Source organism: Micromesistius poutassou (assembly GCF_964030765.1).
Source record: "Micromesistius poutassou genome assembly, chromosome: 2".
NCBI classification, from domain to species: Eukaryota; Metazoa; Chordata; class Actinopteri; order Gadiformes; family Gadidae; genus Micromesistius; species Micromesistius poutassou.
This window is the reverse complement of record NC_140272.1, coordinates 15,912,009-15,933,250: the sequence shown is the minus strand read 5'-3', so window position 1 is coordinate 15,933,250 and position 21,242 is coordinate 15,912,009. Positions and strand designations below refer to the sequence as shown.

Sequence of the window (21,242 nt, the reverse complement as noted above, 5' to 3'; positions counted from 1 at the left end):
ATGCAATTTTACTGAAAAAAAAATGCATTGCATACACTTCCAAGTCCTGTGAGGATTAAATACTATAACGTTAAAACACATCTTTTGGCAACTGAAGGTACAAAAAACAAAAACAAATGTTCTATTTTCATAGGGATTTATTTTCAGCAAATGGCATAAGAACGTTCAGGGAATATATCTATAAAAACAATAGTATTCGATACGTAACACACTGTCCACAACCTGATCACATAGTGAGGTAAAAAAAAAACGGCTTTCCTTTTTTTGTGTGGAGGTGTTTCTTGCAGCTGTATTCAAATGAGTCGGCCTCGGATTCCCGTCGTCCTAGCCAGCGTTTCTTAAGACCTCGGTGCCGGCACTACTACATTGTCTCAGATCCCGTCACGGCTTTGCCTTAAGCTAAAACACCCTCTCCCTCTCTGGGTGTACATCTTGTTCTCCCCCACCCAGTCTGGTTTGATCACTCACACCGTACTGTGAGTCATCCCTCCGTTCGCCTCACCTCCGTCCGTTTTCATTTCTTCTTGCCCTTCTGGGCGGCGGGCCCGGCGCTCTTCCCCTCGGCCAGGGCCAGTTGTTTCTTGAGGTCCAGGAGCTTGTTCACCTCCAGCGTGATGGCCGCCTTATCCGCCTTCTGGCCCTTCAGGACTCGCACCTTGTCCCCCTGCCGCCACCGGGGGGGGGGGAGGGGAGGAAGAGACGAGACTGTGTAAGACGGGATATTTGACACGCCGCAGTGGACGGCACGGGGGACCCGTGGTTATTAAAATAGCTGTGTACCACACACACGCACACACACACTTTTTGTAACTAAAGGCGGTGGACATAGACAATACATCAAGTGAAGTGAGTGGATTAGTGCAGTTTGAATGACATCGCATATTTGCTATCACAATTATGAATAATTTTTCATTCCACAACACGCAACTAATGAAAAGAAAAAGAAAAACGGTTCAAGAACGATTGTATATAGAGACCAGTCAATCAGCCCAGACAAATTGTCATTAGTAACTACATTTCTAACGGCAGTGGACACCAAACCATACATCAAGTAGTCAGACACCATTAAACGCAATTTTAAACAATTTCTTGACACACTACAAAATTCTCCCCCATAAAAATGCACGAAAAGTTAACAATTTTGAGTGACAATAGCGATCAATTGGCGGCAGTGGCTCCGGAGGTAGAGCGGGGTTGTCCGGCAACCAGAAGGTTGCTGGTTCGATGCCCTGCTAGCCTAACCCCACCTAACCCCAAGTGCTCAAAGTGCCACTCCCTTGCATTGCTGACACAGTCGTCGTTGTATGAATGTGTGTGAACGGGTATAATTATAATATTGTAGACTTAAGCCTTGGCAAATTCGGCCTAAAAATGTAATCCTGAGTTTTTCAAAGTGATTTTCTGATTAAAAACTCAATTTTTTTCAGTTTTTCTCTGAACAAAAAAAATATATATATATATACGGCCCATCGTTTGAAGCATCATAATGAACCCCTCTTTCGTCACCGTGCCTGTGATGGCCTGCCACCCGGACTCTATCTTGCCACGAGAAACGACTGCTGCTGCCAAGAATACCTGCCTTTTTGCGGGGCTCTGTGGCTTGAGCTGGCATCTGCATCTCTTGGCGCTTCACACAGCTGCCATTCAACCTCATGTCTCCCAAATCCTATTTTTCTTCCAGTCTCCCCAAAACACTAAGGGGGTACCCTTCTTCGAAAGTAGGTAAGGTAGTAGTATACCCTTCGACGTCACAACCAAGGGGACACCGTAGCGCTCTGTCTGGGCAGCAATTTCATGTCTGAAAGAGGGTTAAGCCTCTTATAGCTTCTTATAGCTTCTTATACTTATAGTATAACACGGTGTGTGTGTGAATGTCCGGATGTGTGGAGCTCGTTCTTGAGATCTGTTGATTTTGATAATGACGATCGAGACAAGGTACGGCTTCCCGGACACTGACAGTGTAAACACTGTGTGTGGATGTGTGCAGCTCCGTCTGGGCAGCGATGGATTTTGATTTCCCACGTCAGAGTGAGGGTTAAGCTTCTCAGTATAATTTGGAAATTGTGACTTTGGAGTTCAGCCATTTCACAAACCTTAGGAAAGTAAAAATATAAATTTATGAATTAAAAAAAGAAAAAAAAAAAAGGCCCAGCCCTATTGTAGACCAATCAGCGCAGAGCTCACCTGCTCGGCTACGGCCTGCGTCAGCTGCTTGGCTTTCTCGGGGTCAGCCCCGCTTACCACCGCACCGTCGTGGGCGGCTACGGGCGCGGCCGCCGTGGCAGGGGCCTGGTCAGCGTTCTGGGCCGCTCTCTGGGCCTGTGAGAATGAAATACATTTAGAAAATAAACCCAGCAGGAATAGGGCAAGGCAAGGCGACTTTATTTATATCACACTTTTCATACACAAGGCGGACTCAAAGTGCTTCACATATAAACCGTGTCAATGTTTTGTCAGAGGCAAACTCCATTCTGAGAGAACACACGCAGGGTTAGATGAGAGTGCTGATGTTAGTCTGGCACCTTAGGTTAATCTGATGAAAAACACCACTATGGTTGCACTACAGTGACAGGTTAATCTGATGAAAAACACCACTATGGTTGCAGTGTGGTGACAGGTTAATCTGATGAAGAACACCACGATGGTTGCAGTGTGGTGACAGGTTAATCTGATGAAGAACACCACTGTGGTTGCACTACGGTGGCACGGGGTGTGAATGTTTTTCACGCCACACAAACACACACACACACGCGGGCCTGGATACCTTCTTAACAGGCGGCTCGTCCTCAGGCTAAAAGCAAGACGGGTTAGGGAGAAGGTTAAAAATGAGGCGTGCTGGTCCTTTTTAGTTCACTCATTTTGACAAGATCACATACTTCGGTCGCAGCAGTGAACACATTTTCTCTTCATCTTAATTATTTGTAATGAAAAGAAAAATATCAGACTGAGCTCGGGCACGCCGCCATTACTCCCCATGAGCGTCATGTACCTGCTGTCCCCCGAACTTCTTCTTCAAAGCCTCAATCTGGTCCGCCTCCAGCTTCTGGAACAATGGACTGACCTGCAGGCAGGAGATAATCATCGGCAATGACTCGCGTATCAAAGAAAAGGTTCAACTATAAACGCAAGAGCACATGTAAAGATACGTTGTGATTCTGTAGCCGATACAATATGAAAGCCCTAAAATGTTGCATGACATAACCGATTATTATTGTGAAATTTCACTCAGCAATCTGTGTGCGTATACCAAAAAGGCTAGGGCATTAAAAAAAAACGCTTTGGAATAATGGGATTTGAACTCGTGGCCAAACAAGTGCGTGCGGTGGTGGACAGACAGCAGGTCAGGTCGCTCCTTATCTCTGTGTTTCCCGGAGCTGTTGACAGTCGGCATGGCAGGCTGCTGTGGGAGCAGCGCATCCAAACCCGGGCAATCTGGCCCCAAGTGACAAGTGGCTCTGGGTTAACCTACTGCAACGAGGCTGAGCCACAAATACACCTGCTGGGTGTGTGTGTGTGCGTCTGTTCATAGAGGTGTGCGAGTGTGTGTGTTCATAGAGAGGGGTGTGTGTGTGTGTGTGTGTGTGTGTGTGTGTGTGTGTGTGTGTGTGTGTGTGTGTGTGTGTGTGTGTGTGTGTGTGTGTGTGTGTGAGAGTGTGTGTAAAATAAATTGCATACAAATGCCTCGGTATGCACAGAGCAACATACTATCTGTTGCATGTTCTTGGGTCATTCTGCTTAGAATGGTATACAGCCCATTATTCAGTGTGCATTCTGTGCGTGGGTGTATGCGTGTATACGGTGTTAATTATATGAATGCGCAAGTATACAAACAACAACGTACTCAATGTATATAGAGTGTTGCCCGGTCTTGGGTCAGCCTAGGGGTTAAAGACTCATCTAAAACGCATGATGGTAGCGATTCGGCTGTTTGAACCCCAATTAGGACAGTGTTCCTGTAGGCCTCCTTGAGCAAGATGCAGGACCCCTACCTGCTCATTAAAGCTGCTGGTGGTACGATTACAGAGTTGTGAGGAGAGAGAGAGAAAAAAAAAAAGGTTCTTTTTTTTTCCTTCCGTGCTCCCTCCTTTCCCTGAACTCCTACACCATTGAGAAGTGTTGCCTATACATGCCTGTAGGATTCACCGTACCAAATACCAATCAGGGAAGAGATGCCATGATGGGTCAGAAAAATGGAATTGGCTGATAAAGAGGCCGCTACAGGTCTGTGAGGAACAGATATTCCTCAGGGAACATTTCACTGAGTGATGGCTGGCAATCGGCGGGACTTGAAAAAGAATACGCTCACGGAATGCGGGTGACCATAACGAGATACAGAAAACACCATGGCGACACCCATAGTGAAACATTAACATTCTGCCTAATAGGTCTATGTAAAAAAAAAAAAAAAGGATTCTACTAAGGAAGCCGTTTTGAACACAAACCATCCAAAATGATCAGCTCAGAAACCAACAACAGAGACCGACGTCCCTCGCAGAGCGGCTATCGGCCCAGTCGACCGGGCTCTTTTTGAACGGGCGCGCGGTGTCAGGGGTCCTACTCACGGTGCCGATGGCGTGGCCGGCGGGCAGGGAGCAGACGAAGCTGCCGGCGTCGTGCAGCATGGCGCCCACGCAGGCGGCCGGGGCGTTGAGCTGCTCCTGGATGGTGCGGCTCACCGTGGGGATGTAGGGCTGCAGCAGCACCGACAGCAGGCAGGCGATGTTGACCGACACGCCCGTCACGGTGCCCGCGCGCTGCCTGGTGGGAGGGGATGGATGGGAAGGCTCTTAACGGTCGCATGTGTAATATATATATATATATATTACATATGTGTGTATATTATATATACACACACAGTATATATGAGGTGTTTTCTGATTGTTCATATCAAATGGAGCAATGGGCTTTCCGGAGAGCATTCGTTTGTTTTATTGTTTTAGCTCATTTTCTTTTATTGATTTTTTGCAGTTTAACTTTTCGCACAGTGAATTTTTTTGGCTTTTTTTTGGTGATTTTGGTGTGGGATTCACACACAGGGTCCCAAATTAACATCAGCAGGTGAATTGGCCGGCAGACTCTATTTTGGACACACACACACACACACACACACACACACACACACACCTGTCCTGGTCCCCTCCCTTGATCTTCTTCCAGGGCTCGTTGACCTGAATATACTGGTTGCCATGGCGAGAGATGTTCAGGATGTGCTTCAGCGCGTCTCGGATCCTGGCAGAGAACAGTGAAGAAGACAGTGATGGTGAGAACCTTGGACTGTGAGCCATGACCTGTAGTAGGTACCGTAAAAGCAGCTGTAGGCTGGAGATGACAAGTGTTCAGCCATGGCTTTTCCAGTCTGCATCATCTCTATATACAATTTTATCTCTCTTATCTATTATCTATCTTTTCTCTTATCTATCTTTATCTAAAGATGAAGACATAAAAAACAATTAGAAGAAATATGCACAAAAAAGCTACACATTAAATAACTTTGATTAAATGATTAAAAGGGTTTGTGTTTTTCTTAAAAAGGGGTGAAAGGTATTTTGGGGTCGTTTTTCTTTAGGGGGTGAAAGTGTAGTTTTTTCTTAAGGCGGTAAAAGTAAATAAAAATTCTTAAATGGTTGAAAGACTAGTTTTTCCTTACCATGTCAAATGTGGTTTTCCCTGAAGAGGGTGAAAGCGTAGTTTTTTGAAATTGTTGATTTTTTAAAGGGGTGAAAGTGTCATTTTTTCTTAAGGAGGTGAAAGTGTTATTGCTTAAGGAGGTGAAAGTGTCATTTTTTTTCTTAAGGAAGTGAAAGTGTTACTGCTTAAGGAGGTGAGCGTCTTTTTCTTAAGGGGGTGAAAGCATTTTTTTCCTCGAGGTGAAAGTGTTGTTTTTCCTTTCTCAAAGTGGGTGAGAAAGTGTGGTGTGTTTCTCCGGGGGGGGGGGCTGAGTGTGCCGGCGTTCCTCCACAGCAGATCTCCTTACTTGACTTTGTCCATGAGGGAGATGTACTGACGCAGCTCCCAGCCCACCTGGGCCAGCAGAGTCTTGTCCTCCACGAGGAGCTCCATCGCCGGCACGCATCCCTCAAAGAACTTGGTGACAAACATCCCGGCTCTGGGGAGCGGCAGAGGCGGAGTCGGGGGCGGGGGGAGGGAGAAACGGAGAGGACCAGATGGAGAGGAAGTGGGGGAAAAAGGAAGGGCTCGTTACTTGACTTGCTAATCGTGGATCCATTATTGATCGCGGCGGCAGATGCAATGTAGCGTGGTGCCAATCTAAACAAACCCTGGCGCTCGTTAGGGCGGTGTGTAGCGTCAATCACAGCCAAGTTGTAATCATGTGCGGAATAAATAATGGTTTTAAACTAAATGCAAGTGGTCGTGAAAAGCTTTGCCGTGTATTTCGAGGTTGGAGTTAATATCGGTGTTGAGATATTTCCACATCTTATAAAACATTGAATGTGATGTTTTATACAGCCCCACTGTCTACCGCGAAGGATAAAAAGGTTAGAGATGACAGTTGACAGAATTTTTGCGATGCACGCATAATAATTATAAACAAACCGATGGCTAAATGTGTGTGTGGGCAGCGGGAGTGTGTGAAACCTGGGTCATACCTGTAGCTGCAGTCACATACAGCCAGATTAATAACTGCCTTAATTATAAACACATCGACTGCATCTTCATTCATCAGAGGAAGCCAGAGAGTATTTTGACCTATGTTTTATTAAAGGACTCATTATCGGGTTATTAGAGATCTCAAACGGTTATCATCTGCTTTGAACTTGAATCATAGAACTACGGGCACTGAGTGGCATATCACTTGAAGAGATCCAATTGGAAGCAAACAAGGCTCATGTAAATCCCCTCAGCGTGCAGGATACGGGATGAGGACAGGAGACTAACAGCTCAATACATTTCCTCACCCCAGGGCTCCACTGAAAACTAACACTGAAAACGTTATATGCACTCCATAGGAAGAGCCACTCAATGTTTCTGTGTACATTGGAAATGATCAGTGTAAGAGATTGATCTGATTATTTAGGAGGGAAAGTGTTGGTGGTGATGCTGGCGTTCGGTGCAGAGAATGGACGCTCTGCGTCTGCCCTGCTATTGATTTGATAATTATGGCAGCGTTTCCTGGCCGAATTAAAAAGTTGACGGAGTCCTCATTAGATGCGACGCTGATGGCTCCGGCGGAGCCGAGGCGTTAGGCAGGAGGCCCTCTGGTCCACAGGATACTTTGGAACCAATTAGGCATCAAGAGTTGCCGCTCCAGACCAGATCTTACAGATCAAGGAACTTTGCCAAAGGAGGGCCACTGGGGGGAAATCTTTGATGCAGGATTTAACTCTGATCGTTTAGAAAGCATTCCAGGCGGTTTAATTGGGGGCTAAATTACACCATCCTCAACAAATGCAGCAAATTAGCATGTGCTAGCTGTTGCTCTTTTACACGAGCGTGCTGCTTCTGGAGAACGCCCGTTTGTTTAGGCTTTTGATGTCAACAGATAAGAAACACGATGGGGATATTTAACAAACACCGACTGATTAAAAGATGCTGGAGGTAAGACTCAAGAGCTATTAAGCCTTACCTACGAGTGTTACCTTACAAGTCTTACCGCCATTGAAGCGTGATTCAGCTATGAGTCAGTGGAACGGTAACAGAATCTGCTTCAAGGTGACTGCACCTGCCTGTGTATGAACCAGTTTACATTTTAGAGCGCTCCAGGCTCATTGATGGCTTGGGGGATCCGTGTTGCGTGTCCATCACCGGTGTGGGAAAACACAACGCTTCTCAATGGTGAATAAACATAAGGATATAGGAGAGGTTTTCATGTTGTTTAAAAAATATCTTGATCATAATTCGACTATAACTGTATATTGTTTGTTATGTATATTTTAATAAACATACATAAGTATTAGTAGTAATATATATATATATATATGCCTATAGAAGACTCCTCAATGAACAAACGCGAGTGTTCAGTTGAGTCGGGTTGTTTAACCAGGCGCGCTCCCCAGCACCCACCGGTTGATGAAGTTGCCCAGGTTGTTGAGCAGCTCAGAGTTGTTCTTGAGGGCCATGTCGGCCCAGGAGAAGGCCGCGTCCTGGCCCTCGGGCCGCACGTACAGCAGGTAGAAGCGCCACACGTCCGAGGGGATGCCCGTGTCCTTGGCCATGTCTCCGAACACGCCCACGCCGCGGCTCTTGGAGAACTTGGTGTCCTCGTAGTTCAGGTACTCTGCAGCGGGGAGGGAGGGAGGGGGGGGAGGGGGGGGAGGGAGGGGGGTGGGGGGGGTCACGTTATACTGGTACACAGGCGGCAGTAGCTCAGGAGGTAGAGCGGGTTGGATGGTGACCGCAAGGTTGCTGGTTTGATCCCCGGCTCCTCCTAGCTCAGTGTCGAGGTGTCCCTGAGCAAGGCACCTAACCCTAAACCCGGTTGACTCCACCGTCTGTGTGTGAATGTGCACGTGAATGGGTGAATGGCAGGCGACGTTGTAAAGCGCTTTGGATAAAAGCGCTATATAAATGCAGTCCATACCAATACACTGTTTACCATGGCTTTATGTACAACCACCAATCAGACGTTGAGGTTTACTCTCTCTGGTGTACTTTTACCACCCTGTGTTTTACTGTGCGGTTCAACTTGAGACTTGAATCGTCATGTCTTTGTATGTTTCAGCGCCTCTGTCATTCAAATATGTAGTTGAAATGGCAGCGATGTCAGGAAGTAGTAGCAATAATGAAAATGGCATGGGAATCCACTGCTGAGAGGAAACATGCTTAAAATGAGATAACAGATTTGATAATAAAACACCATGTGGTCTTCTGGCTCCAGATTTGAGACGACGGAGAACGTGACTAGGTTTTTATTGAGTGTGTTGGGTGTCTCACACAGCTTATACTCAAATCTAACAACTCCTCCACGTGACAATCATCGCACCACTAAAAATAATATTCACATCAACAATCCCATGATCGACCAATAAAAGTCAAGTACAAAAAAAAAAAAGGTTACCCGTGGCAACGAGGTGATTGACAAGGGTGTAGTTGTCCTGGGCTCCCAGCAGGGAGGAGGGGAACACGACGGTGTGGAACGGCACGTTGTCCTTGGCCATGAAGTTGTACAGCTCCACCTGGTGGCGGGAGCACAGCACCGCAGGGAGGGGATGACATCATATTGGATCATGGTGAGATCATCCAGTTCAAAGAGGACTTATCTGCTGTTCCCAACCCCCCAATCAACCTCCTTTTCTGTTTGCTCTGCGAATATATAGGCCAACACACACACACACACACACACACACACACACACACACACACACACACACACACACACACACACACACACACACACACACACACACACACACACAGCTGAAGCCTTATGTTTTTTATATAGAGCTGTGAGGAGTCAGTGGGAGTGTTATAGTGGGGTAGTTTGGTTGAGAAAGCAAATGTTTGAAGAGCTCTTTCATCAATGGGCTTTAAAGTCGCTTTTAATGACTCGCCATCTCCATAATATCCACATTTAAATGCCTTAATGGCTGTTTAACCCCTTTGCATTATGCAGATCTTCATAAGGGGTACATGGGAATAAACAAGCATTGCTTAATTGTTGCCTTCACCACATAATGGTGAACGGACATAATTAGCAACACAACTGTTTGACCTGACTGGCGGGAACAAATGATGGGAAAATAAATGGGTTACCGTTGCAACTATCTCCATCTCTGTTTTAGTACATGTTATGGAGTTCTAAATACATACAGAACAAACATATTTTCCAGAATGGCTTCAAAGGATCTGTGTTGCATGCAGGCTTTTGTTTTTGCAAAATGTCAGATCTTTCCATTAATGGTCCTGAATTGTACCTGCTCAGGATTCTTCCACCACTTCTCCCATTGGTCGGTGTAGTTGGCGGTGATGGACAGGTAGCCAATTGGGGCATCGAACCACACATAGAACACCTAAAAATAAGAAATTGTAATATAATGAGTGTTTGTGACCAACCTTTTCCAAAGTGACCCTCATGTAGATATCTTAGGCTGTCGTTTTTTTTTTGTTTACAGTTATAATGAGACACTTATCGTGCTGCATAAATTCCGCCATAGTTGATCCGAAAACAATGACAAAATGAAAAATACTTGACAAACGCATGAATTATCTTTGATACTATTGTTTCGCAGTTAACTTTGAATTGCCCTAAGATAAGTGCTGCGCTGAAGACAAGAAAAGCTTACCAAGTCACTTACGACTTAAGTAAACAGCACTTGATTCACTTCAAGCTGATTTATTGCCAATTGACTCATTTTCTACTAGCATGAGGCAACTCTTACATCCTGGGATGACGTGAAGGCCCTGTATATGGGGAGGGGGCCCCTGCCAGTACTTCACATGGTATATCACTCTGGGAGCCAGAGGCACGCTGTTCCTCAGAGAACATGATGTGCTCAATTGACTCATAAAACAATCAGGGTTACAGCTAACCCCCCCCTGAAGGCCGGAAGAAATGTTAAAGCTCTTGGATAAAACCTGGATTATTAATGACATTATATAATTATATATAATATTTTGTCGGTTGGATCGAGGAGTCATTCTGAGTTCATTTACTACCCTTTTTCATTTCATACGCATCATCAAATTAGCGTCATTCAATTCTTGACAAAGGCAAAGGTGGTCCTCGTCTCTGCAGCCAAGCCTTGAAGTAACCCGTCTTAAGGCCCTGATACACACAAGACTGAATAGATTGGTAAACAATACCACTTACGTTATAAGTATCTGGTACCTGTAAAGTATGAACTAGCGCATCCTATTCATTTCAAGATTGATTGATTGATTGATTGATTGTCTTTATTTTGAACATGTAAGCAATAAAAACAAAGTTAAAATCGGAGATGAATAAATATTTATCATATTCATAATACAATTATGAATATGAATAATAACTATAATTATATATTATATGATATATATTATAAATAATCATATATGGATATTATAAATGTCCATATATAAATAAATATTATAAATACAAAAATACAAATACCATATATTACAAAACTACAGTCTACATATGTCCATGTTACAGAGGCTCTTCTAAATTTCTGTACTTTGTGAAGATGACGTCTTTATTATTTGTTTTACCCGTGTTATCCGCCTCTAATACCTCACCATAGCTTTCAAGTTTTTGGTTGACCCTTTGGTTGTGTTGTGTTGCATCATACGGGACTAGATACAACGGGAGCTAATGGGAACCCCCCCCCCCCGGGCCCCAAAAACGCTGAAGCCGCTAACCGCTTGTTTCCTGGAAGACGAACCAGTGAGTAAGAAAGATTGGCAGAGATCTGGAAGGATTATGTGCATTTTGCATAAACGCCGAAGCAGGGATTACACGGGCACGGAGACCTCAGGGATCTCCGGGCGTCACTCAACCTACAGCCCACACACTGCCCGTGACTATACTGTACGCTGCATCGAGATCAACAGCCTCACGCTCTCTCGCTGTATAGTCCCCCGTCCCGCACACAAAACGCCAAAAGTAATCCTGATATTGACGACACACCTTGTCCGCAAAGTCGGGGTGCGGTACCGGGGTCCCCCACTTCAGGTCCCTGGTGATGCAGCGGGGCTTGAGGCCGTCTCGGAGCCAGGAGCGGGTGATCTGCTTGGCGTTGGACGTCCAGTCGCCCGCCGCCGTCGACTTGTCCAGCCACTGCTCCAGCTGACTCTCCAACTGGGAGAGTGGGACAGGAAACAAGATGTTAGCGACTTTAGCGTTTTTTGGTCAACCAAAAACTTGAAAGCTACAGTGAGATGTTAGAGGCGGGTAACACCGGTGTAGGTTTTGATTCGTAGGATTGATTTAACGTCCTGTAAATCGCAAGACGGTGTAAGAAGCTTATCTTGACCCTTTAACCTTCGTAAACAACAGCCTTAACGCTGGCAAAGACGGGTTAACCACACAGTCCCACCATGAAAAACTAAAGAACGGTCAATTGTGGGCACCACTTGTATAATAACACTAAAAGGTGTGAAACATTACCTTGGGTAAGTCCAGGAAGAGGTGTTTGGATGATTGGATGATAGGCGTCTTGCTGCAGACCTTACACAGGGGATTCTACACAAAACAAAACAATCAATGGTTTGTACGCTGGTATTTTTTTTTGGGGGGGGGGCGGGGGAAAGGGTTCATGCTGTATCATAAATTAACATACATCGCATTTACATTGCATCATAATTCCAGAGTCAAGCCTGAAGCACAGGCAGCTGTAAAGAAATAGAGCTTGCCACGTTCCCGCTCCATGCGCTTGGCTGCCGTTGAACAACGCGATTCTATTTCCATCTTTGGGTTTCGCTACAAATATGAGCTCTGTGGGATTCGGAGCGAACACCACAAACGTAGACGGTTGTTGTGTAGCGAGTGACGAGTAAATCCGGTCCTCATTCACAAGAAATTAGAAACAACAACAACAACAACAACATCTAACCTAGCTTTTGCGATCAGTCCCCTGGATTTACCGCTGCGGGTGAGGCCTCAAAACAACGAAGGGCCACAAACCAGACCGGGCGGGGCCCTCACCTTAAGCTCCACGGCGTTGATGAGCTTCCCGCATTTGTCGCACTGGTCCCCGCGGGCCTCGGGGTAGCTGCAGTGGGGACACTCGCCCTCCACGAAGCGGTCGGCCAGGAAGCGCCGGCAGCCCTCGCACCGCAGCTGCTCCACCGTGTCCTCCAATAGGAAGCCGCGCTCGTGGAGACGCCAGAAGATGTCCTGGGCGATCCTGCGGAAGGAAGGGAACAGTTAGCATGTGAGAGGGGGGATAATATGTTCAGGGCGATCATGCAGTAGGGGGTGTACAGGGAGAGAGAGAGAGAGAGAGAGAGAGAGAGAGAGAGAGAGAGAGAGAGAGAGAGAGAGAGAGAGAGAGAGAGAGAGAGAGAGAGAGAGAGAGAGAGAGAAAATGCTTTTCAGGTCACCATATACCGTAATTACGTAAAAACACAGGTAAAGGCCGTCGTAACAAATACCCAATTTAAAGTACATCAAATCCCATCTGAAGGCCCCCACATGTTGCTGAAGCTTGCAAAGACTCACACAGACACTCTTTTGATTTGAACTATAATTCAAGTATTTTGCATTGAAAAGTTGTCGCATAACTAATCAATGAGTCCGGGTAAAGCCTTTGAAATCGGTGATGTCCAATGATTATATCCAAGGATTTCTGTGCGATTGGCAGGATAGGGTCGGATAGGGTCGGCATGTAAGGATTACATGCCTCAAGACTGCGACCAAAATAATAACGGTTCAACCCCAACGATGTGGCCTAATAGTGGCGATGCACCACCGAAAAATGAAATTTCTTAAACGGTTGAATGGGTTAAAACACAAACAAGTTATTGGAATAACGCTTCAAAAAGCCAAACTGCCATATCACGTAGGTGCTGTGCGGAGGAGGCCAGTGTATTTCGGATCTATTCTTGGTCACGGCAGAGCTTCAATGTAAAGCGGGTCGCACACCAGACAAGCCACGGAGCATGAGTAGTAAGGACAGCACACGTCAGAAGACTCGTTGGACTGTTCCGTGTTTAATGCAACGAGTGGTATTGATGGCGCGGTGACGCGTGTGGGGAGTCATAACGCGGCTGTATGGCGGCGCCGTTGTGAGTGCTCCGTTTGGAAACATGACCCACTTAAGTTCCAACGGAGACACGCCGCTTTGATCCTACAACTAAGCAAGGTGGTTTGTACATTGTGCAAAGTTTCAATGAAATTGCACCGCAACATTATCTGCGGTGTATATTACCCAATTAGCACCCTGTAATTATGAGTCGCCTAGGTAACTTGTTCAAACGTGTTGTGCCAGCGGGGAATTACCATTAAGCTAATATTGATTGTGTCACTAACCTTTTGAAAGGTATTTGTATAGAATACAGGGTATAATCACCGCAGAGCAAGGCCACGCTTGTATTTAGGCTGCACAACCATAATCCATTTGAAAAATGTGTTTATAGAAATATTTATATAAATGTGTCTATATTAGCATAATTACGGTATAAAGCTCAAGTAAATGTACATAATGCACACTGCCAATGTTATTAGTGAACTGAAGAGGCTTTGTCGTAGGACACATTGTTAAATACGTTCTGGAAAGAGGTTGTTAAACCAGAATGTCAAACTTCAGTCACATCTGGAGGAAGTGTACGCCATATTAAATCTAGAGTGACTAGCATAACTAGCTAGGCAGAATCTCTGTCGGAAGTGTTGTCAAGTCTTCAAACCTGTCCGGCTGTGTGCATAACAAACTCAGCGCTCTCTTAAAATGCCCCCATGTATAAAAAGGTTGTTGTGAATGCATGGTTACCTGAATGTTTACAAGCGCAAAAACTGGTTGCACAATCCACATTTATCTTATGTAATCTTTTATAGCCATAACATATATATGAAAAAATAATCACATTTTCTTCTACTAAAGAAACAATCAAAGGATCAACACTGAATGTCTTCTTTTGTAATATGACAGTACAGTTTTGATTTTTAAAGTCACCATTTTGCGGAGGTGAAAGCTCTAATGATCACCCGGTGGTTCGATGCATAAAATGTTGGCACCCTAAACATCAAGTTGCAGATTAAAGCTTTAAATCATTCACTTTTTAGCATTGAGTCAAATAGCAGACACTTTTATCCAAAACCACATGAAGTGATTTCATCAAAAATCAAATAGAGGTATAGAATCTTGCTCATGGATTTCTACAGGTAGACTGGGGACACCGATGCCAATCTAATCCAGTACCTTTCCGCTGGACAGCCACTAAGACAATCTTGCCCCCATCCTATCCATGCAAATGATGGGGTTTTGAGTCTCGTCTCTCCACAGGCTACAGTGCCCAGGGGTTACCACCAGGGGGATAACCATGGGTAAGTGTCACATCCTACTGGGATCCACACTCTCATTCAAGGGTGTACAGTTGTGGAACCCTTTACCTGATAATATGAAAGGGGCTGGTTGTATTGGAACCGTCGAGCACAATACAACAAGATATTTATAAATGTGTGTGTGCATCTCCATCATTGTTGATCTAGTCAATATTGTAATGTAATCTCCTTTTCTTTTGAATGGCTGTTGATCTTTTATTTCACATATATTAAGATGTTGTCATGTATGTTTGGATTGTAGTTAGAAAACCCTATCTTGGTATTGGTCCTCGCTGGTGGCTCTCCCACCGTCCAGCCTATGGGCGGGCCAATCGAAGGCTGTCGTGGTTGTAGGAGGCGGGTAATAATGCGAGGTGACGGGCAAGGTGCAGAGGTCACTCTTGGTTAATTTGATTAGTTACGGTACGGCTCATCGAGCCTCAGGGCCAAAACACAACGGACGTGACGAGTCGCATAGGGGTGGTGGAGTGTTTTTTAGATTTTTTACCTGCCACACAGACAGCCGCTTTGAAGTGTGTGGAAAAAAATCCAGTATTTTTTCCACGCAGAAGATGGGCTTCACTGTGCATCTTGCATATTGAGCCCTGTGATAATGCAGTTGGTTATGCAGGGCTTGAAAGTGGGGGCTACATTAAGTGGTACTGAATTAATTAACTAGATCCTTTTAACATGAGGATCCTGGATACACATTGATTTGACTGATTTATGCCATGTCAAAATACCCACGAGGTCGCTCGGCTCTGCGTCGCGTTGCTTCTGAGGTTCCTATTTTTTTATTTTTTTATCATCATTCTGAAACAGATTTTACTCGTTTGTTTACACGGTTTTATTTAACTTGTAAGAGGGCTGCTTAGCCGAGCGTAGATAGGAAAAAATAAGACAAAAATAGAGGAAAAATAGGGGGGAGCGTTGTGGGTGCGTGGCTATGCGCAGTCCTGCAGCTATTTATCTAACGAGGCAACTAATTTAACTAACATTGGATTTCTAACATTTGCAAGCATTTATTTTGGTGTGTGTGGTTGGGATGCAGAACAAAATAAATCCCTATAAAAAGGGGTGCCGTGGTTTGGAGAGGTTGGGGAACTCTACAGTAGAGACTGCAGCTCAGCATTTCATCATAGAGGCAGGGCTTCGAATCAGCTGCTTACGGCCAAAAGGCCAGACTCTCTCACAGGGGGACAAGACCTCACAAGGTCCAGTGGTAGAACCAGCCAAAAGGGCAAGGTAATGGTATTGCAAAAAACAACAACAACAACAACAACGCATCAGACACATTGTACGACGCGTACCTCTACACACATAAACACAACCCGACTAAACAACCCCACTGCGGCCCACTCACTCCGTCTGCTTCGGCGTGGTGGTCCGGCCGAAGAAGTCAAAGTCCACCTGGAACCAGCGGTAGATGTCGGCGTGCACGGCGTGGTACTTGTCGCAGATCTGCTGCGGCGTCAGGCCCTCCTCGCGCGCCTTGTTCTCCGTGGCCGTGCCGTACTCGTCCGTGCCGCACACGTACAGCACGTTCCAGCCGCGCAGGCGCCCGTACCTGGCACAGGAAGGAGGAGGCACAGGAAGAAGGAGGAGAGGATGTCATTAACCCTTGCCGGTGGGGGGTGGGGGGGGTACAACGGTACAACTCTGATGACAGAGTTGTACCGATACAACTCTGTCATCAGGAAGAGGAAGACACTGTAGGAAGCTATTCATTAATAACATTGTTTGATGCTCTCGGCATTTTCGATTCATTTTGACTCGTGTGTGTGTGTGATTGGAGATGTGCGTGCGCAGCGGAAAAAACGCCCGAGATGTCAGGCAAAACTAGACGCGTGCTGAGGAGACTAAAAAAGAAAACGAGATGACTCGAGGAACGTTTTTTTTAAATGACATTTATTTATATAAGAAAACATTGAGACGGAAAAAGAAGCAGGGTACCTGGCGAAGACGTCGGCGCTGAGCACACAGCCGATGATGTTGCCCAGGTGAGGCACGTTGTTGACGTAGGGCAGGGCGCTGGTCAGCAGCAGGTTACGCCGCCCCTCCTGAGGAACACTAGGACACACACACACACACACACACACGGATTGTTTTTCCCGAGAAACAAATTAAAATGACGGCGCCTTGAATGTTATTTTCAGAAATAAATAATGTTATTTCGACCACAATACAGCCTCGTCATTCAATGATACATCAGTCTGTGTTTGTCCCTACCGCCCCCGATAATAATAGTTAAAGAAGAGATTTTTTTCCTTATGCAGGTAACACCAGCGATTGTCCGACCAATGAGAATTTGGTCGAACAAGTGCATGTCGACCAACCAATCGACCAGAACTTGACAGCCCTACGCGGATTGGTCACAAACAATACTTGTATAACAACAAGTACATGTCATGCTCACATGGGGTGTTGTTTCTCTGTGGGCTCTGGGCAGGCGGTCAGGCCTCTACTCCAGGTCAGGGCAGCGGTCTCCATCTCCTCTTCAGACACCACACGCACCGCTTCCTCTGCCTGGAGGTCACGTTACATTCAAAACAATTACCAATTAATAACAATTATGAATGTGTTTAATTTACTCTTCAGCGTGGGGGCTAAGCAAGTTTGTCTCTTGTTGTTATGTGTCAAATTGTGTCATTTTGAGGGGATGTTATCTCATGCTAGAATCATATTTGTGCCTTGAAGCAGTCTTATTGGCTTATCGACAGAATTATGAACCAAGATTCAGAACCTCTGATTTCCACCCCTGACCGTTTGAAATATAAATTAACAACTTTATCACAGCAACTAACCTGGAAACTATTCCAAAGGCAGCCCATGCTATACTTCCCAACAGACTATTAGTGCCTCCATTGGAAGGAGAATAAAGGGATGGAGTAACACTGATGTAATCCCTATATACAGCATGTTCTATTGCCTAATAGGGATCTGTAATTTAGCTTTAATGGAGATAGGCTCAATCTGGCCCTGAGACACCATCTTCTTCACATGAAACCCCTACTAGTGCAGTCCCTTTAATTCAACACACAAAAGTGGCAAAAGTTTCTGAAAAGCACAACCAGACGCTCCAAATAGAAATAAAACCATTTCTCTGTTCTTCTTACGGACGATGTCCTTCTGGCATATAGAAAGAGCTAGAAACTCACTCGGCCATGTTTCCAACTTCCAAACTAAATAATGGAGGTGTGAGGGAACACTACATGCCCAATGCTACCTCTGAGGCGGTGCTGTTGCATGACTGTGCGTCTCTGCGCTGGCTGGAGTTGGGTGCGGGCTGCCTCTGCACGAAGCTCTTCAGGACCTCCAGGCCTTTCCCGGGCAGAACCCTCAGAACTGCTGCCTGGCACGCCTTCTCACCCGCCAGCCGCTCAAACCACGCCTGCACACACTTCCACTCACCTGGTAGAGCCAGTGCAAGGGAGAGGGCGAGAGACAGGAGAGCGCTTGGTCACGTAAGATAAGATCAATCCAAAGCATATATATATATATTTTCTAGATACAAATATTATGCATAGGAGTTTTTCCCATATGTTCGCGCCGGTTTCTAATTCTAGAATGGCTACCCACCGAGAACTGGACTGGAGTCAGACAGAAAAGGATGCAGGGCGCCCCAGAGCACAACATCAACAACCGAAACAGATTCCTAGAACAACAACACAAAATTTCTGTGAATAAATTGCATCAAAAAAAAAAATTATTGAGAGGACAAATGTCCTCTCAAGGCACCGGTGTGACTACTCAAAAACATATTTATAATACCACAGGGAGGAGCAGTAGGTAAAAAAGTTAAGCAAATGATATATGCTGCCCATACTCAGAGGAACAAAAAGCTGCCAGAGAGTCCCCTGGAGGCTCAGACAGTGCCTTCATTTCCAAAAGTGTATCAGGAATTTTTGACTTGGTGAGGGTGCGCTGCAAACTATAAGGCTTGCTGTTAGGAATATGTAATTGTGTCAGGGAGGTAAAAATAAATATATCATCCTACTGTTATAAATATTGCATGCCAACTGTTACACACTTACACACTGTTACACACTACACACACACACACAGTCTGTGTCTTAGCTTACCTCTGTTAGATATGGCGTGGTCCCCTTGCTCAAGCATTGGTCCAGATAGGAGAGGGGCCCCTGGAGGATCTTGGAGGCCTCTGTGGCTTTGCCTTGCAACACTGCCATATGGAGGGCCTGCAGCAGGGCAGGCTGCACACACACAACATGCAGAAGAGGCCGTCAACAACCCCCCCCCCCAGCCTACGGGCACCGTCAATCTCACACAATGCCCGTTTGAAGGAGGGTACGGACCTTTCTGTGAGGTGACTGGTGCCTGACTCCATTTAGGACATAACTGTACAAGGCCTACAACAAGGGTTACCTGGAGTTCGGTGGTCTCCCATTCAAGCCACTGGTTGATGAGGGGGTTGGGTTTCCGTCCACTTGTTTCGAACAAGTACCTACAGAGCAGAACCGAAAGGCACTACCTTAATGTGGTGTAAGCATTCAGACTGGGCAGTAAAACATACACAAAGTGCAACAAAAACCGGAGACACAAATGTCTTTGGAGAGTTGGGGCTGTGGTGGGGTGGCTACTGACTGGCAGATGGCGTTGGAGCTGAATAGGTGACCTCCGCTGGGCAGGAGCAGCGCAGGCAGGGCCGGACGGCTGAGGAAGGGCACCACTCTCTCTGAGGAAACATACAATGAAACACAGAGGAATGACCGCACAAAGTCTAGGGGTTTGTACGACACTGGCAGTGCAATGTGCTCACTTTTGTTGTAGGTAAAGGTAGGTAAAATAATGCACCTCATTCGTCCTCAGTCAGAAGTCATCATCAGTCCTCTTTTATTTCAATGAATAAACATTTAACAAATATGAAATTTCCATTTTGAATTGCAGTACAACACGTTATTTTATTGTATTGCCTGTGAATACTTAATAAGTAAAGACTTTGCAAGCAAAAGTAATCAAGAAACCAATCAGAATTCTATAGTAAGACACTTTTTGCTAATCCATATACGTCATCATCGTTTTAACCCTACAAAAGGACTTATTTTTAGCCCTCCATCAGTGCCATTGATCCACATGCCAGATGCTGCTGGCTGCGCGTCTAGACGTTATCCTGTTCTACAAGGAGAACAGGATCACAACACAGCTCAGGAGTTGACGAGAAATTACTAGAACGCTGAACACTCTCCGCTAAACCACAAGACTATTAAACTTTACATTGCTATTGAATATTCTTCCGTACTCCCTCTGTGAAATGTGTGTGATCCCAACCTCTAGTTAAATTATCATCCAAAACAAATAGGGAAGAGTGAGGGAGTGAGACATCATCCATCAGATCATAAAACATAACATGTTTAGGTGCCAATTCAAATATTAACAGTTAAAGTGCATGAGATGGGGGACAAACGGGGACAGATGGCCCAGAATTGTGTGAAGGCAATGAGCCTAGAATCAGATTGGGATACAGTATCAGTCTTATGCCTCATAGGACAGTAATATCCCATTCATACCTGTGACTTAATGAGTCTCGGGGGTCTAATAGCTACAACTACAACTGTGATTCATAGTCCTCAGAAAAACAGTTTAGAGAAGTCTGGATAAGATGTGACAGCATTCCCACCCCTAGCTTATCCTTACTATGTTTACCAGGAACATCTAAGGGATTGACAAATATTTTCAGATCCTTATGTCTGCAAGCATATTAAATGTATTAGCTAGAAACGAAATTAATGTACACAAAAGGCTGTTCTATCGCATCCCTATTGTATAGTGTTCCAGAACATGCATCATTGTGAACTAATTACATGATCGTCTTCTTCTTTTCCATCTGCTTCTGAAGTGTGACGGACACAATACTTGTCATGGTGTTTCATGACAGCAGATTTCTCCGTGTTAATAGTGTGTAATCATGGATGTATTATAAGTGTGTAACAGTTACTACGTTAGTTAACACACACACAATATTTCCAGTTACGCAGTGAAATATCCCAATTTCACCCACTTTCTACTTGTGAAGACAGAAAGTATTCATGATTGTGGACAGATTGATGACAACAACCCATAACTAATGAATCGGTAGCCATGCGTTCTTACCTTCGTGGTTGACACATTGGACATCACATTGTACTAGAGTCAGTTCAACAGCAGCTACTACTTTTAGGCAGTGTGGGTTGCCTTCACTTATATAGAGCTTCATTAGGCCGGCAGGAACAGGATGTTGGACAAATAACTAGCTTGTGTAAATGTGTAGAATGTGTAAATGAACGAAAACAGACCCTGTCAAAACCTAACTTTGTCGGCGAGTGCCGTT

General features: G+C 45.3%; 1 protein-coding gene across 2 annotated transcripts; it reads right to left on the bottom strand.

The window, feature by feature from the left end:
* Positions 1 to 119: 119 nt before the first annotated feature.
* mars1 (methionyl-tRNA synthetase 1) lies at positions 120 to 21,240 on the bottom strand. 2 transcript variants are annotated; one of them, XM_084464009.1, is made up of 22 exons: positions 21,026 to 21,240; positions 19,520 to 19,610; positions 19,301 to 19,379; positions 18,997 to 19,128; positions 18,494 to 18,569; positions 18,141 to 18,325; positions 17,331 to 17,440; positions 16,868 to 16,984; positions 16,278 to 16,481; positions 12,581 to 12,782; positions 12,044 to 12,118; positions 11,564 to 11,734; positions 9,873 to 9,968; positions 9,017 to 9,134; positions 8,023 to 8,236; positions 5,975 to 6,106; positions 5,125 to 5,229; positions 4,563 to 4,758; positions 2,990 to 3,061; positions 2,765 to 2,791; positions 2,185 to 2,319; positions 120 to 664 (listed from the first exon to the last, which is right to left on the bottom strand). In XM_084464009.1, exons 1-22 carry the CDS (start codon positions 21,126 to 21,128, stop codon positions 515 to 517), a joined length of 2,790 nt encoding a protein of 929 aa, XP_084320135.1. In that variant the 5' UTR covers positions 21,129 to 21,240; the 3' UTR covers positions 120 to 514. The 2 variants fall into 2 exon arrangements, with proteins under 2 accessions (XP_084320135.1, XP_084320136.1); XM_084464010.1 differs by lacking the exon at positions 2,765 to 2,791.
* Between the last annotated feature and the right edge of the window lie 2 nt (positions 21,241 to 21,242).

Bases quoted from the DNA above. Each gene is read 5' to 3' on its own strand.
- mars1 (XM_084464009.1), bottom strand. From the start codon at position 21,128: ATGAAGCTCTATATAAGTGAAGGCAACCCACACTGCCTAAAAGTAGTA. The intron at 9,969-11,563 runs GTGTGTCGTCAA...TCTTATTTTTAG, and splicing joins ACCCCGACTTTGCGGACAAG to GTGTTCTATGTGTGGTTCGA. The intron at 6,107-8,022 runs GTGGGTGCTGGG...GCCGCTCCCCAG, and splicing joins CTGGGCAACTTCATCAACCG to AGCCGGGATGTTTGTCACCA.